Source organism: Hyalella azteca, unplaced genomic scaffold (assembly GCF_000764305.2).
Source record: "Hyalella azteca isolate HAZT.00-mixed unplaced genomic scaffold, Hazt_2.0.2 contig16434, whole genome shotgun sequence".
Classification (NCBI taxonomy): domain Eukaryota; kingdom Metazoa; phylum Arthropoda; class Malacostraca; order Amphipoda; family Hyalellidae; genus Hyalella; species Hyalella azteca.
Genome location: NW_025946257.1, coordinates 1 through 17,206, shown reverse-complemented (window position 1 = coordinate 17,206; position 17,206 = coordinate 1). Strand labels below are relative to the sequence as shown.

The 17,206-nt window shown below is 42.3% G+C and overlaps 2 protein-coding genes across 2 annotated transcripts in view; both read left to right on the top strand.

Moving 5' to 3' along the window:
• The window catches only part of LOC108682604 (sushi, von Willebrand factor type A, EGF and pentraxin domain-containing protein 1), a gene marked incomplete at its 3' end in the record, with an annotated part of 48,367 nt that extends 32,772 nt beyond the window's left edge, over positions 1-15,595 (top strand). Inside the window, 17 exon segments of the mRNA XM_018171800.2 lie at positions 507-685; positions 1,143-1,528; positions 1,922-2,109; positions 2,885-3,195; positions 3,731-3,941; positions 4,380-4,559; positions 4,906-5,088; positions 5,261-5,472; positions 5,664-5,814; positions 6,525-6,727; positions 6,922-12,034; positions 12,324-12,492; positions 12,717-12,962; positions 13,585-13,717; positions 14,121-14,435; positions 14,751-14,966; positions 15,536-15,595. Coding sequence (XP_018027289.2) covers positions 507-685; positions 1,143-1,528; positions 1,922-2,109; positions 2,885-3,195; positions 3,731-3,941; positions 4,380-4,559; positions 4,906-5,088; positions 5,261-5,472; positions 5,664-5,814; positions 6,525-6,727; positions 6,922-12,034; positions 12,324-12,492; positions 12,717-12,962; positions 13,585-13,717; positions 14,121-14,435; positions 14,751-14,966; positions 15,536-15,595 — 8,456 coding nt within the window.
• A 2-nt stretch (positions 15,596-15,597) lies between these two features.
• On the top strand, positions 15,598-17,200 carry LOC125179300 (EGF-like repeat and discoidin I-like domain-containing protein 3; the record flags this gene model as incomplete). The annotated part of the gene is made up of 3 exons (XM_047884898.1): positions 15,598-15,766; positions 16,058-16,161; positions 17,094-17,200. Coding segments are annotated over 3 exons (380 nt in total), but the record flags the coding sequence as incomplete, so codon positions are not given.
• Positions 17,201-17,206: the final 6 nt, after the last annotated feature.

The window sequence follows — 17,206 nt, the reverse complement described above, 5'->3', positions numbered from 1 at the left end:
ATTCAGGTAGAGAACTTACGCTAACAAATGTTTCTTTTTACTTCCTGGACTAGAAATGATAATATATAAGTACAAGATGATATATTTATATATTCCCTCAACGACCTCACATAATATATAATATAGTAATATCCTTCGAGTAGGTGGAAGGCCACGATGTCCGTCTATATTTGGTTATAAAGAATCACACGAAAAAATTACTTTCTTCATATAAATTTCATTTATTTTAATAAACATAACAAATTGAGTTGTATCTCTGCTTCCTGAACTTAAATTGAACCTGTAACTCGAAACTTTCTGCTTGTTTTTTATATATACATGAAGAAAATAATTCAAAATTTTATGCGAATTTTCTGTTTCTGTACTCAAAACTGCGTTTAAAATCTTCTAACTCTTGAACACAACATATTATACCTAAAGCTCAGTTCAAAAGCCTACTTCTAATTATCAAAGCTAAAATAATAGGCCTAAAACTAAGTTGCAAATCTCACCCGGGAAATTTGCAGGTTTCTGGGCACAAGGACAGCCGCGCGTGCAGAACGGCAAGTGCGTGCGGGCGCATCTGGGACAAGAGAAGCAGTCCTGGGAGCTCAGCACCTGCGAGTCTCTGCTGCCGTTCATGTGCAAGGCCGGGGCCTGTCCTATGGGATCCTCGCTCTGCTCTAACGGCAAATGCGTCAACAATGTGAGCAATTCTTCATCCCTGTTCTTGTTTACTTTGTTTAGACGACTTTTACGTACGAATTGCATTGAAGGCGGGTAATGAAAACGTGGGAAAATAGATAGATAACTTTTGCTGGCAGGTACTTCCGAACGAGACTTGTAGGTACGATTAGCGTAGAAGAATATTAATGCATTATAATACAAATGAGGAACAGTGTTAAAATATTCAATCACCACAATGATTGAAATTGTTGGTATATTTGAGTATTTATTATATGAAGGTATGTAATAACGTAAAAATAATAAAGAAAACTGAAGATTTAGGAAATCGAGCGCAGTTTTTTTAAGGCGTTGCAAATATGCTTTGTTATAATAAGCCTCTCCAGTTGTGGGAGATAAAAAATTTTCGGAAATCTTGAGCAACGTTAACAGCATTCAACATCATAGAAATTTTTAATAAGACGTCGAATTTCTCGCAGGCTTTTCTGTGCGATGGTCAGAACGACTGCGGTGACATGTCCGACGAAATGAATTGCGAAAGTCGTTGCGAATTCTACATGAAATCCTCGGGCGACTCGATCGAAAGCCCCAACTACCCAAACAAGTATGGCCCCAACATGGAGTGTCAATGGACCCTTGAAGGCCCCGTGGGTCACAATATTGTCCTCCAGTTCTACGAGTTCGAAACCGAGAAGAACTTCGATACTGTCCAGATCTTGATCGGAGGAAGAACTGCTGATTCGGCAGTTCCCATCGCTACACTTTCAGGGCGGCAAGATTTATCAAGCCGACTCTTTGTGTCTGCTTCTAACTTTATGATTTTGAAATTCAAATCTGATGCTGCCGCTGAAAAGCGAGGATTCAGGTAATTTTTTTCCTTTTAATTTTTTTTTATTTATACAGCGGAATTCTCAGTAGCAATGATACATTTACCGCTAATTAGGGTACTCTTTTTCATAATATATTTAAATAGATTTGAGAGTCCACGTACTAGAAGACGCTAACACTCATCATAGATGACTGTCCTGCCCCACAAGTTAATTGTATTAAAATCCGAGTACCGATATGAATTATCACACACAGTTCACGCAAATCACAGTTTTGTCTTCTTTCTTTTACTAAAGGAACTTTCCTCACAAATCAGAATGATGACTTGTAATCCACAGAAGTAGGTTGAAATCAATAATGCTGGCTTTTAATTACGAAAACCACGTCACATATTACTCTCACGCCTCAACAAATGAGTTTATTTCCTCAGAGCTTCATGGAAGACCGAGCCCCAGTCGTGCGGAGGGGAGTTCATTGCAACCCCCAACCCCCAGGTGCTGGCGTCCCCTAACTACCCGTCCATGGACTACCCAGGAGGCCTCGAGTGTCTGTACGAGCTCAAGACGCAGCAAGGCAGCGTCATCACCATACAGATCACTGACTTCCAGATGGAAAAAGGTGAGGCATCAATTATTAACGAAAGGTTAGCAGGAACAAAAAATATGAGAATTGGTTACGTTGATTTCCGTCAGTTATTTGAAGACGTGTAATATTTCTACGTATTAAAGCAAGTTGCTTTCGTGAATATTGATCATTGGGTTATAATAATAATCACTGCATCATTGCTGGCGATTATCCATAATTGGTGGGTGCAGTGAGTTCGAAATTGAGTTGCAGTGAGTGCAGTGAGTTCGAAGTTGGCTCATGTTAATATGTGACGAAATGCTTGCATTTTTCACAAAGAATTAAGTTTCATGAAGACATACTCCCTCCAGCTATTTGATCAATATCAAATATTTGGCAGCAATGTCCTTTTCGAATGCAAGGAAGTATAAAACTGCAGTTATCACCGGTGCGATTGTTGAGATCTCAATAGTAGGAAATAAAACCGGTGACAGCTTTACATAAATGTTCGCGACGGCCGCAGATTGTAATCAATCGAATTTCCTACTTTTTCAACCTTTATAACTTTCTTCACTTTTAACGATACATCATCCCACATTCTCCTCTCAAATATTGACGTTCTTCCATTATTTTCTTTAACCCAATAAAAATTCAACTTTTATAGTGAATTTATTATTATTATATATCTATAAAATGCGTTTCAAATAACGACTGTAACTGACACTGCGTATGTAAAAAATTTCGTCAGTAAATTTCGTACTGTAGTACGACTTAATCAGACATTTTTCATCTACAATATTTTAATTGTAAATTTCTTTCCCTACATCAGACAACGACTACATTTTGGTACGGGATGGAGCACATCCTTCCTCCAAGATACTGGCCCGCCTCACCGGCAAGCAAGAAGACAATCCCAAGTACCTCATCTCGACCGGCCCTGCGATGTACCTTTACTTGCGGACCAGCTTCGGAAACTCCGGCAAAGGATTCCAGCTTCATTATTATTCTGGCTGTTCCGTAACTCTTGAGGCTCTGGAAGGCGACTTGACTTCACCTGCTTATGGAATTTCGAACTACCCGAATAACCAAGAATGTCTGTACTTGATCCGGCGACCTGGAGGTGGTCGACTGTCACTGAAGGTAAGTGTGTTTAATCCGATTGTTTCCTTATTTCTAAGTGAATATTCCATCAGTTCCATAACATTCAACTCAAAATCAATGATTTCTACAATTTCAAAACTCCAAAATTAATCATAAACAAGATCCTAGAGTTTTAATTTTCATCAAAATTTTGACTATCATCAGAACCATTATTTCTATGGTTACGAATAATCTTAATCTGCATTACTGCAGTCCCAAAAGTTCTAAACCAATCTTCTACCAGCTCAGGATAGAGCTAGCCTGTATTCCTCCAATTCTCACTAACTCTACTCTATAATTTTACATTTCATAAACTTCGTCGCATTAATCCTAACCTATACTTCTCCAATTTATCTTAATCCTAATCAATATTCCTCCTATTCGCACTGACCCTAGCCCATATTTCTTTAATTCTCACTAACCCTAACCCATATTTCTCCAATTCTCACTAACCCTGGCCCATATTTGTTTAATTTTCACTAACCCCAACCAGTATTCCTCGAATTCTCACTAATCCTAATCAACATTCCCACAGTTCCTGGACTTCGTGGTGAGCGACAAGGACACAGTTCAGGTATACGACGGGGCTGAGCGGACCCAGGCAATAAGACTGCACCCTGGTCAAGGGTTCTCGGCTTCCAACCCTCCCTCTATGACCCTCACCGCAGACTCCGGCACTATGTTGCTCAGATTCTCCAGCGACCCTCTCAGAAACGCCAAAGGATGGGCGGCTAAATTTTCAGCCGGTACGTTGTATTTGATTTTCAATTATGAAAATATTTTAGTTTTAATTTTGTAACATAGTGAAAAATAAAATAAAATTTTTACCATTATTTCTGAAAATGAGACTGGCGGTAGCAAATATATTTCAAGCAAAGTTTTCTTACTTTTTTTTCACACGCCAATCAGGTTAGGTTTGCTATCCAATCAGAGACGATCGCATATCTTTACCGCCACTCGTGCTTTATATATTGTCACGTGCTTCAAATCAAACACTCATTTTTCAGTTCATCTCATGTACCCTACATTATTCCATCACCTGTCAATTAATTCGTTATGAAAACTTCTTATACTTTGCCTCAGACTGCCATATCCTGTCGAATAATTCGTTATGAAAACTTCTTATACTTTGCCTCAGAATGAAATATCCTGTCAAATAATTCGTTATGAAAACTTCTTATCAGACTGCCATCAACTGCGGATCGGCGAAGGCGCTATAGCGTCGTCCCGCGAAACAGCGTTCGACAGCGTCATCACGTATAGCTGCGCCAGAGGTCATCAGTTCGCTAACAACCGCAGCACCATCGTGTCAAGATGTAACTTGGGTGGCATGTGGTCAGAGGACTACATTCCGGCATGTCAGGGTGAGAATACTTATGGATCCGTTAGAATTTTAAATAGGTATTAACTTTAAATGTGAGGTTAACATGACAAAATCTTCTTAACACAATGTCAATTCATTAGTTGTAATCAAATTCATTATTCTAACACTAGGCCCGGTAATTTTCTTATTCTCAAAATGCTTACTTTCACTTTCCGCGCATCGGTCTGTCGCTGACTACTGAAGCGCGAAAAGTTCATCTCTAGAGACTCTTCAGAGATCAATAATTTTTACTTTTCAATTAATTTAAAGCATAAATAAATTGAAATAATCTCCCTAAATCCAAACCAAATCACAATGTTTCACTGATTTACCTGCTCCCACCGCAGAGGTGTACTGTGGCCCTGTCCCCCAAATCGACAACGGCTTCAGCATCGGCGCGACGAACGTGTCTTTCCTCGGCCAGGCGACGTATCAGTGCTACGCAGGGTTTGCTTTCCCCAGCGGCTCTCCTGTCGAGACCGTCACTTGCCTCGAGACTGGCCAGTGGCAGCCGCTGCCGGAGTGTCTCGGTGCGTATAGGTGGTCATTTTCTCCGTAGGTTCATGATTTTTCAGCTACAGCCGCTGCCATGGTGACTAGGTGCGCATCTGTAATCCATTTCTTTATTTGATTATTTATAGATCGGTCTAAAGTTATGCGTTAATATAGTGTTTATTCGTACATATTGTGTTCTGTGAACAGCTTCGCAGTGTCCCCCTCTACCTGACATCCCGAACATTGTCCTGAACGTCCTGAATGGAGGAGGTCGCAGCTACGGGACCGTCATTCGTCTCGAGTGCGAGGAAGGATACTACAGAGTCGGCCATCCCGTGATCCACTGCATGTCAGATGGCTCGTGGTCTGCTACAAACCTGCCCTCTTGCATCAAAAAACATTGCAGCAGATTCCCCAAGGTAAGAGCGAATCACTGCTGCTGTTTCCTAAGGTAAAGTCAAAACACTGCATCACTTGTCAAACGATTTCTCATAGCTTCTGTCTGACATGCTAATCATCCTTGAACCAGTTTATCCTAGAGAATTAGGATCATTGTAATTGGTTGAAAATATTTTAAGCGTCTAGTAAAAATGTATGTATGTTTGTTTAGATCACGAATGGCTTCGTGACGGACATGACTCGCAAGTACCACTTCGGTGACGAGGCGAGAGTTCAGTGCCACCGCGGGTTCCGGCTCGTGGGTTCACCGCTCATCAAGTGCGGGGCTGAGGACGAGTTCATCAACCTTCCAACCTGCGAAGGTGAATCGCGGAAACTATCGCTTTTATTCCGGCAAACTTTCTTTCGGAGTCCTTCCCCTGATGTCACTCAATATTTTGGCTATTTAGTAAACGTTATATTTTGAGCGAGAACGTTCTGCTGAAAATCATGACCATCCAAGTTAGGCGAGCCATTGAAGATTGTAAGTTAATTTTTTTATAGTTTTGACCTTACACGTCAATGCAACTCGGCCATCTACGCGATATATACCTCTTATACGTATTTGCCTCTCACACGATACACGAGGTACCTCTTGAACGTTTATACCTCTCACACTTTTATTGAGGACTTCTTTTGAGTTTAATCTCTCAAGCTTTGTGATAAGAGGTACAGTAATGGGTTCAATGTGTCTTAAAATTTGTCCAAATGAAAGGTTCGATAAACTATACCTACACGATATATACCTCATACCCCTATACACGCGTTGGAGTTGATGAACCCTACATTGACGCCCCAATTGTTGGTACAAATCTTAACTAGACCCATTTTTCCAGCGCATAGTTTGTCATGGAAACGTTCATTTGAAAATTCGCTAAGCGCAAGATAACTAGTTTAACTAGTCTCCGTAAGGTCCAAAATTACCTATACAAAAATCCGATTTTTCAATCGTTTACTGTGAATTTAAATAAGTAGTTTAGAATCGCTTAATTTATTTAATGAATCAAAATTAATCCTATTTTGTTTTGACCAGACATGGACGAGTGCACTACTGCTCAGTGCGATGCGGCGTCAACCGAGTGTATGAACAGTCCTGGTGCATTTTCCTGCAAATGCAAGAAGGGTTTCCTGCCTAATCTGAACTGCCGACCTGTAGGCGACCTCGGAGTGTCCGATGGAGGGATTCCAGACGATGCCATCACTGTCTCCGGAACCATGCCTGGATTCGAGAAAAATGTGAGCTCATACATGCATATTGAACTTGAACATGTTTTCAAAAAATGCAAACATTAATTGCATATTGAAACTCATGAACAAGTTTTGTGTCACATGTTTTCGCTCATGACCGAAATCCTTCAACATTAAGGCTGAAAAATGATAATGTTATTTGCTAAGTATACAATAGAATAAATTGTTTGAATATTTTTCAGAGTGTCCGTTTGAACTCCCAGCCTGGATGGTGCGGAACTTTACCAGTACCTGGGAAGAACTGGGTAATGGTCGACTTGAGGGTCCCAACTGTTGTACGTGGTTTGCGAACTCAGCCAGTGTCCTTTGAAAATGGAGACATAGCCTATTCAACGTCAATCAGTCTTCAATACAGTAATAATCTCACTGATGCCTTCCAAAATTATGTTAGCTCATCCGGCTCACCAGTAGAGTTCCATATTACCTCTGGAGCCCCCTTGTCTGCTCTCAATCTCCCCGAACCAATTGAAGCTCGCTACATCCGACTGACGATCGCTAATTTTGAAATTGCGCCGTGTCTGAAATTTGAGTTGATGGGATGTGCTAGGCAAGACTGCGTTGATATCAACGAATGCGAAGAAAACCAAGGAGGTTGTGGTCATCGATGTGTCAATTCTCCAGGTTCTTTCTCATGTGCTTGTGATATTGGTTATGACTTGTTTGTCAACGAAACGACTGCCGGTTTCACCCTAGAAGAGTCTGAAACTGGTCTTCGTGATGGAGATACTTATCGCTTGAACAAGACGTGTGTGCCCAAGATGTGCCCAAAATTGGAATCTCCCTCAAACGGTCTGCTGCTGGATACTCGTGAAATGCATCACTTCATGGATGTTGTCAAATTCCAGTGTGATTATGGCTTCGTGATGCAGGGTCCAGATACCCTTGAATGTACCAGTACAGGTACTTGGAATGGAACAACGCCTGAATGTACTCCTGCAGTTTGTCATCCGATAAAAGTTGACGGGGTGTCAGTTATCTACGATGATCCTGAATCTATCATGGTTCCTCTAGGTCAAAATGTTTCATTCGCTTGCAATGATGTTGGAAAACCCTTGCGCAACACTGTTACATCCAACTTCCGACAATGTGTTTACGATCCCAAAGACGGCCTTCCGAATTACTGGCTGTCAGGTGTACAACCAGAATGCGAACGGAGAGATTGCGGTATTCCTGCCGAAACTCCAGGGGCCACATATGGTTTCACAGCTGATACAAAATTTGAGTCTACATTCTTCTTTGGATGCCAAGAAACTTTTAGTTTTAATGGCCAAACTAGTAGAAATGATAATGTGGTGCGATGCGACGCAAACGGAAATTGGGATTTCGGAGACTTGCGTTGTGAGGGTCCCGTATGTCAAGATCCTGGCCACCCTCCTGATGGTCGTCAGTCTGCTACTAGTTACGAGCAAGGATCCAAGGTACATTTCGACTGCGACCGTCCTGGCTATATCCCGATTACTGATGAGCCTGTAACATGCATTACTGAACCAACTTGCAAGGTCGTTAAACCAATCGGAATCACTTCAGGGAAAATACCAGATTCAGCATTCAATGTTTCATCTGAGCGAACCAACTACGAAGCGCGCAACATTCGTTTGAACTCGGCAACTGGCTGGTGCGGTCAAGAAGGCCCTTTTACTTACGTGACCGTGGATCTTGGATCAGTTCACAATATCAAAGTCATCCTCCTAAAAGGCGTTATCACCAATGATGTTGTCGGAAGACCAACAGAACTCAGATTCTTTTACAAAGTTGAAGAGAACGCCGACTTCGTAATTTATTTCCCCAACTTCAATTTAACAAAGCGCGTTCCAGGAAACTATGGAGAACTTGCCATGATCAAGCTTCCAGTTTACGTTAAAGCTAGATTCATCGTACTCGCCATCATCAGTCACGATAAAAATCCTTGCATGAAATTCGAGTTAATGGGTTGCGAAGATACCCCAGAAGAGACAAATTTACTAGGATTTGATTCGAACTATCCTACCTGTGTCGACAATATGCCGCCTGTCTTCTCGAACTGCCCTGCTAAGCCTTTGGTCGTAGAAAAGGGTCCCAATGGTTTGCTTCCTGTAGACTTTGTTGCGCCGGTTGCTAAAGATAACTCTGGAATTATTACACGAACGGAAGTTATTCCCGCTGGATTCCAAACCCCAATGTACATATTTGAGGATATGACTGTAGAATATTTGGCATTCGATGTTGACGGAAACATTGCCATTTGCTACGTGAACATCACTGTTCCGGACGACACTCCGCCTTTCTTAGCTTGCCCTCAAAGCTACGTCATTGAACTGGTTGACGAACAAGAAACTTACACCGTCAATTTCAATTCATCTCTGACCCTTGCTAACGTTCAGGCTTCCGACAATCACGATGAGAACGTAAAGCTATCAGTATATCCGGGAGAAGCTGTTATTCGTGTAGGCGATTACCAGAACGTTACCGTTACTGCTACTGACGCTGCTGGGAACTCGGCAATGTGCAGCTTCCAAGTTGCTGTCAAAGCTTCGGCCTGTGTCGATTGGGAACTCAAGAAACCAGCGCACGGTAAACTAGCGTGTAACAATGATCCCCGTCGTGGTATGGTCTGCACAGCAGTTTGCGAGCGAGGTTTCCGCTTTACCGATAACATGCCTGCCAAGGAATTCGTTTGTACTGCAGATGACGGCTTGTGGTATCCCACTCCAGTTGTGCCAGATTGCGTGAGCGAGGACACACAGCAAGCTAGCTACGACACCGTCGCCGACATCACTTACAGATCCAATGGAGCTGTTGTTGTCAGCTGCCTTGATCAATACAAAGCTCACGTCGAGCAGTTCTATACGGAATTGAACGCATTGCACTCTGGTCGTTGTCAAACTGCTACCAATATCCCAATTAAAGTGGAATTAGTTGATGTTGGGATGATGCTCCTGCAAGAAAATATGGTTAAAACGAAGCTTGTCCTTCGTATCAGTCACACCAATCCTCAAGAGAGAATTTACGATCTTTGCGGGAATGTACTTTCTCTAATATACGATTTAACTCTCCCGTCTTCTTCTAGTGAAATAGAGAATATTCTCAACATGCCTTCTGTTGGAAACTCGTGCCCTGCTCTCCGTGCGATGAACTCGAATGTTACGAGAGGCTTTACCTGCAGCACCGGAGAAGTCCTGAACACGGAGACCACCTCAATCCCACGATGCCTTCATTGTCCAGCTGGATCTTTTGCCAAAGCCATGGAAGACAAGTGCACTCCATGCCCCATGGGCTTCTACCAGGATATGGGTCGTCAAGGATCTTGCAAGCAGTGTCCTGCAGGGAGATATACCCGGCACAATGGCAGCAAATCCATCGAAGACTGTATTCCCGTGTGTGGATACGGCACTTATTCTCCCACTGGTTTGGTACCGTGTCTCAATTGCCCACAGCACACCTTCTCGGGTGAGCCTCCCATCGATGGCTTCAGAGAGTGTCAGACGTGCCCTCCTAACACGTTCACGTTCATGGCAGGTGCCGTGTCGCAGCAGCAATGCCGACAAATGTGCACTGCTGGTACGTACTCTGATAACGGATTGGAACCGTGCAACCCTTGCCCTAGGAATTTCTACCAACCGTCGCAAGGAAAAATGACATGTGTTGAGTGTCCAACTGGAAACAGGACGATAAATGAAGGCTCGACGTCTGCAAGCGAGTGTCAGGCTATTGACTGCACTGAAAACATCTGTCAAAATGGTGGCCTATGCCTTGCTCGTCACCATCAAATTCAGTGTTACTGCCCAGCTGGCTTCAGTGGTAAATTCTGCGAGATTGACATCAATGAATGTGATTCCACGCCTTGCTACAATAATGGCAAGTGCATTGACCTACCCCAGTCTTATCGCTGTGAGTGTCTTCCTGGTTACTCGGGCCTGCAATGTCAAGACGAAGAAAGTGACTGTGTTCCCGGGGCTTGCCCAGACCGCGCCATGTGTAAAGATAATCCAGGAATCGGCAGTTTTGAATGTCTCTGTCGTTCTGGATATACTGGCCCTGACTGCAGTGTCACAGTTGATCCTTGTGTAGAAAGAGGAAACCCTTGTAACAACAGCGGTGTTTGCACTCCACTCAAGCAAGGAAAATTCCAGTGTGAATGTATGCCTGGATGGGAAGGTAGACTGTGTGACATAAATACTGATGATTGCGCGGAAATGCCTTGCCTGCTGGGAGCACCATGTACCGATCTCGTTGCTGATTTCAAATGTGACTGTCCACCTGGATTTACTGGAAAAAGATGTCACCTCAAAGTTGATCTTTGTAACCCAATGCCTTGCGTCAATGGTATTTGCGTGGACAAATTTTTCGAGCACGAATGTATCTGTTATGAAGGATTCACTGGGGAGTCGTGCGATATCAACATCGATGAATGTGCTGATAAGCCATGTGAAAATGGAGGACTTTGCATCGACCAAGTTAACGGTTACAAATGCTCATGTGAGACCGGTTTTACTGGTAAGAACTGCCAGCACATGGTTGACTATTGTGCCTCGGACCCTTGTGAAAACGCAGCGTCGTGCACCAATGCTCTCGACGGTTTCATTTGTGAATGCCGTCCAGGATTTGTGGGATTGCAATGCGAGGCGTCGACCGACGAATGCATCAGCAGTCCGTGCAATCCTGTTGGTACAGAAGAATGCATTGATTTAGACAACATGTTCAAATGCAAGTGCCACGCTGGTTTTACTGGAGAACTTTGTGAAACGAATATTAATGAATGTGAGTACAACCCGTGCATGAACGGAGGAACTTGTATTGATGGAGTAGCCGATTACACCTGCCAATGCGACAAAGGCTGGTCCGGCAAGCGCTGCGAGAAAGACGTTGGAGGCTGTGAGGCAAACCCTTGTTTGAACGATGCCGAGTGTATCGATTTGTTCGAGGATTTCTTCTGTGTGTGCCCGTCAGGAACCGACGGCAAAATGTGTCAAGTAGCTCCTGAACGCTGTGTCGGAAACCCGTGCATGAATGGCGCTCAGTGCCAGGACTTTGGTTCCGGCCTGAACTGCTCGTGCTCCGAAGACTACACCGGCGTTGGATGTCAGTTTGAATACGACGCGTGCGCTGAGGGCGCTTGCAAGAACGGGGCCACGTGTATAGATCACGGCGAAGGCTACAAGTGTTTGTGCCCTCCGGGATACGAAGGACGGCATTGCGATAAGGACATCGTTGACTGCACTCCTGCTGCCTGTCCCCCGGGGGCTGTCTGCATTGACCTCACCAACGATTTCTACTGCAAGTGTCCCTTCAACCTCACTGGCGAAGACTGCCGGAAAGGTTGGTGACTTCATTTCCATTCATTTTATTTCGAGAGTTTGCCTAAAGCCTACCCTTTTTCTATTAAATTATTTATTTTCTAGCAGATTGCATCGAGAGAAATGTTCCAAGGAACAAGTGTTAATGTTATAATAACCTCGTTTTGAAGTGATGAAAAGCACTAGCTTATGCAGAAATAAGCTAGTGCTCAAATGAACAAAATCTCGTTGTGCTCATTTCCTTCTGACATGCGAAATCTTTTATAATTATTCGGTAAACAGAATTTAATGGACTGGTTTTTCCTTCTCAGTGATCAACTTCGACTACGACCTCTATGTTAACGACGAAAGCAAGACTTCAAGCGCTTCTTTGGCCACTCCCTTCGACCTGATGGAGGCTAAGGCCTTCACTGTCGCACTCTGGGTCCAGTTTGCGAAGGCCGACAGCAAGGGCATTGTGTTCACTCTCTTCTCCGTCTCGTAAGTACTTAAATTTCAAAGGCAAACTTAGCCGTACAAATTATGGACCATTAATAAATTTTTGTTCAGCTGCAAGTAACTTTATAGCTTGATCGTGAATATTTTTAAATGAGAATTAATACTTCATTCTAATTGGGCATAATTTCGTATTTTGTCATATCCTAGATAAATATGTGTCGATTTTCCTTGCTCCTGCTTCAGCTTTTCCCTCTCTATTTTTCCAGGAGTCCTTACATCCCGGAAAATCCTCGAATGTTATTACAAGCGACGGACAGCAGCATGATCATCGAGCTCGTTCGTGGCGCGAGGGAAGTCATCAGTTACAGGCCCAATATTCCCATCAACGATGGACAGTGGCATCACATCGCCCTCATTTGGGACGGAACTGAGGGCATTCTTACCCTCACGACTGACGCTGTCGTCGTTGCGCAAGTGACCGGATTTGCTAAAGGCAGCACTATGCCGAAATAGTGAGTCATTTGTGAACAGGTTTATTGTCGAAAGTGAATTTCCTTCTGATAGTGAGTTATGTATCGATTACGAATTACTCGTTGATAGTGAGTTAGCACCTGAGAAAGTGTAAAGGTAATATTCTAATTTACTGTTAGTTTAACTTATCATCTCATTTCCAATCATGCAAATGAGTTCTGCTTGTTGTCGAAGCCTGCGTTACTAACATCAGTTAGCAGTATGATCTGAATCATGATTGGATAAATAAATATATTAACATAACCTAATTTATCGTGCAAGAAATAAGCTTGATGCCAAATATGTGAGGTGGTTATGAACTATGGATAGGATGACTCTCTCGAGCCATAACAGTCAGCCAAATGATTGACAAATAGGTACTATAATTAAAGTTCGATACATTTTTCTAGGCCAGATCTGTGCCAAGACCATGATTTAGGTAGGCAAATGATTAACAAATAGGCACAATAATTAAAGTCGGACGCATTTCTCATAGGCCAGATCTGTGACAGGACCATGATAGGTAGCCAAATGATTGATAAATAGGTACTATAATTAAAGTTGATGCCTTTCCATAGGCCAGATACGTTCCGTAAACATTCCTAACCCATTATTCCCTGGCAGTGGCTGGGTGACGCTAGGAGCCGTGCCACAAAGGTTCGCCTCGTACTCAGACGTGCGCGGCTTCCACGGCCGCGTGGCCCGCCTCAACGTCTGGAACAGAGCGGTCGACTACAGGGTCGATGTGCCCAAGATGGTCGGTGCTCGTACGCAATAGTTTCATAATTTAAAATCATTTCTAATGATTGATATTATATTGGATTGCACTTTTTTAGAATTCTAAAACATTCTAAAGTATCTTTTTATTAACGCATATAGATAGCGTTGTTAATGGTATCCGTATAATAAGACTTGATACAATGAAAGTTTAATTACTAGAGAAAGGGTTAAATTAGAAGTTGATTGATTCTGATTTGCAAGAGAAAACAGTTAATAGTATAAATTTATTATATTGAAAACAGAATGAATGAGCATTTATAATTATAAAAGTGCAGCGTTTATTACGACTTAATGCATAATATTTTATTAAAATTGACAAGTAATATTACTAATCAATGACTATAACTAACAAATTATATCAACATCATCTCTTTGTTCAGGCTCGTTCGTGCATGAAGTCACCGGTGATGTTCGAAGGACTCCTCCTGCGATGGGCAGGATACGACAGAGTCGAGGGCAACGTCGAGAGGGTTGGGCCCTCTAACTGTGGACAACATGTCTGCCCTCTTGGATATACTGGGGATTGCACTGTCCTACAAAGGGACAAGACTCCACCAAGGGTTGACCATTGCCCTGGACACATCTGGGTCATCACCAAGAATGGTTCGGCGGTGGTCAACTGGGACCGGCCCAGATTCACTGACAACATCGGCATTGAAAAAACCATCGAAAAATCGGGATATTTCCCTGGACAAGTGAGATCATCTTTCAAATTGAGTTTGCAAATTTTAATTGCACATTTTTCAAACTCATTTTAATAAACTCGTTATATTTTCTGCTAAGGTTTTTTCATAGTTGACGTATCTTATAGAGGGATTAATTCACGGATATAATATTCAATTATTTGATCTATACTGCAAGCTATGCTTCAGAAGCTCACTATATTCGCAAAAGACTCATAAGATCCTTCATTTTTTAATCAGACGACTTTTTTCATGGCTTCAGAGTGTTCCATAGTACACCATGCATTCATAGTACGCCACAGTACACCGTGCCTTCATTACGTACAGGCCTTCGCCCTGGGGACGTACCACATCGCGACGGTAGCGTACGACGCAGCAGGCAACTCTGCCACTTGCTCCTTCAACGTCTACGTCCTCGAGGATTTCTGTGAGGACTTGGCCGATCCTGTGGGGGGAACCCAGCGCTGCTCAAACTGGGGTCCTGGCGGTCGCTTCAAAGTCTGCTCGATTGAGTGCAACCCGGGACTCAAGTTCTCTACTCAGGTCATTATTTAGCTTATTTGCTTCCATTCATTTAATATTGCATAAAACAGAGAATTTATTTTGAATAAATTTATCTATTCAATACTAACGTATGAAATGTCAACTAATGGACAATTCGTTTTTGAAGTCATTCCTGCAAATGCTATACTCAAGTTGAATGAAACTCCATTGACTCTAATTTCTACGCTTACTCGCCGCTGCACTCTAGTTAAATCATGTCATTAATCACATTTTCTACGCCTATTCGCACCTGCACTCAAGTTGAATTATGTCATTACCCTCATTTTCTACGCTTACTCGCCGCTGCACTCATGTTAAATTATGTCATTAACCACATTTTCTGCGCCTGCTCGCCGCTTCACTCCAGTTAAATTATGTCACTAACCACATTTTCTGCGCCTGCTCGCCGCTTCACTCGAGTTAAATTATGTCATTAACCACATTTTCTGCGCCTGCTCGCCGCTTCACTCGAGTTAAATTTTGTCATTAACCACATTTTCTACGCCTACTCGCCGCTTCACTCCAGTTAAATCATGTCATTAACCACATTTTCTACCTTCTACTCGCAGGTTCCCGACTTCTACACATGTGGGGCTGAGGGCTTCTGGCGCCCCACCACAGACCCCAGCNTAAAGGTACTGGGTCCACTTCGCCCGAAGAGTGCACCAACCCCTGCCAGGTGCATGGCGAACAGGTCTTGTGTGACGCCAACGCTGACTGCCTCTACCTCGCCGAACAGGACGACTACATCTGCGAGTGCAAGGACGGCTTCAACAAAACTGAGTCCGGAGAGTGTCTAGGTAAGCTTTAATTGCTACAGCTACGCAAATAATGCTCATACCACTATATTTTCGCAAAAACGCTGTATCTGGATATTTTTACAGAGCTAATGATTATCAGTAAATAGTAAAAAATCCATCGAAATTTTTTCATCTTTAAAATTGGTAAAAATTTTAGCCTCCCTAAACTATTTTGTTTAAATCTATGACAAACCGACAAAATCCTCGAATAATATCAATCAGTCTCGAACAAAACCGTTAATTTAAGTGTCAGCAATTGTAAATAATGCAAAACTAACATGGCACCAACAGACACATGCAAAGACTACTGCCTACACGACGGCGTGTGCCGCAAGACGGACCGCGGGCTGCCTTACTGCGAGTGCGTCGGCTCCTTCACGGGAAAACAATGCCAGGTGACTGTATTAATGTATTAATTAATATGAATCATATGGTTAACGTTTATTAATGTCTTTCGAAACTCGCTCACTTTTTTCATTAAAGCTCATCTCGAATCAACGAATGTGAAAGAGAATTGTACGTGGACTATACATATTTAAATGATCAGGTTATTCTATAGTAATTGGTTTTTCTTACAAAATTAGCGAAGGAGTCCGCATTCCTAGCCAAAGTTTCGAATATGTTTCAAACTATGAAATAATTTTTCATTCCCACGTCGTGTAATGATAATTAAATACTTATTTTATGTTATTGGTATTTAAAGTTACATATATTATTCGTATTAAAAGCTAGGTATTTTAGTAACAAATTTACAGGTACTTCTTTGATGGCCAAACTCAAACATTGATTGCATAAACAAACAATATTTAAGACATGTTCGACACGGTTTCAACGAATCATTTTTGCTCGCAATTGGCCATTATTTTCCGAGTCTTTTCAACCATGATTGTTTCCTGAACCTTCGTCTGATTTCATAGCTTCTCTTAAAAATATACTTAAATTCTGTCCCATTATAACGTTGCAAAATTATGCAATCTGACGAGAGTCAAAATTAAATACTATAGGAGTGCCCTAGCACTAGAACTTCTTGCAAATCTCAGAAATGGTTTAGAATATGTTTAAATGTATATATATATATATATATTTTTGCCGGTAGAAAACATGTTCTGATGCGTTTCAACCTTTATCAGATGTTTCATTAACAATAATTAATAATGCTTTTGTGCCCTGCACTTGAGTTTATTGTAAACCTGAGAAATGTTTACAATATGTCCCACGGTTTGAATAAATATTTTATCGACCTAGATTAGTGTTTCATTAATATCAATTGATTGATAATATTTGTACCTACAAACAAATGTAAAATAATAAAGTTTTAATGATCCAGCACAAGAGTTTGTTCGCCTACATCGCTGGGGGCGTGGCGGGCGCCGTGGTGTTCCTCATCATCCTCGTGCTGCTCGTATGGATGATCTGCCTGAGGTCCACAAGGAAGCAGGA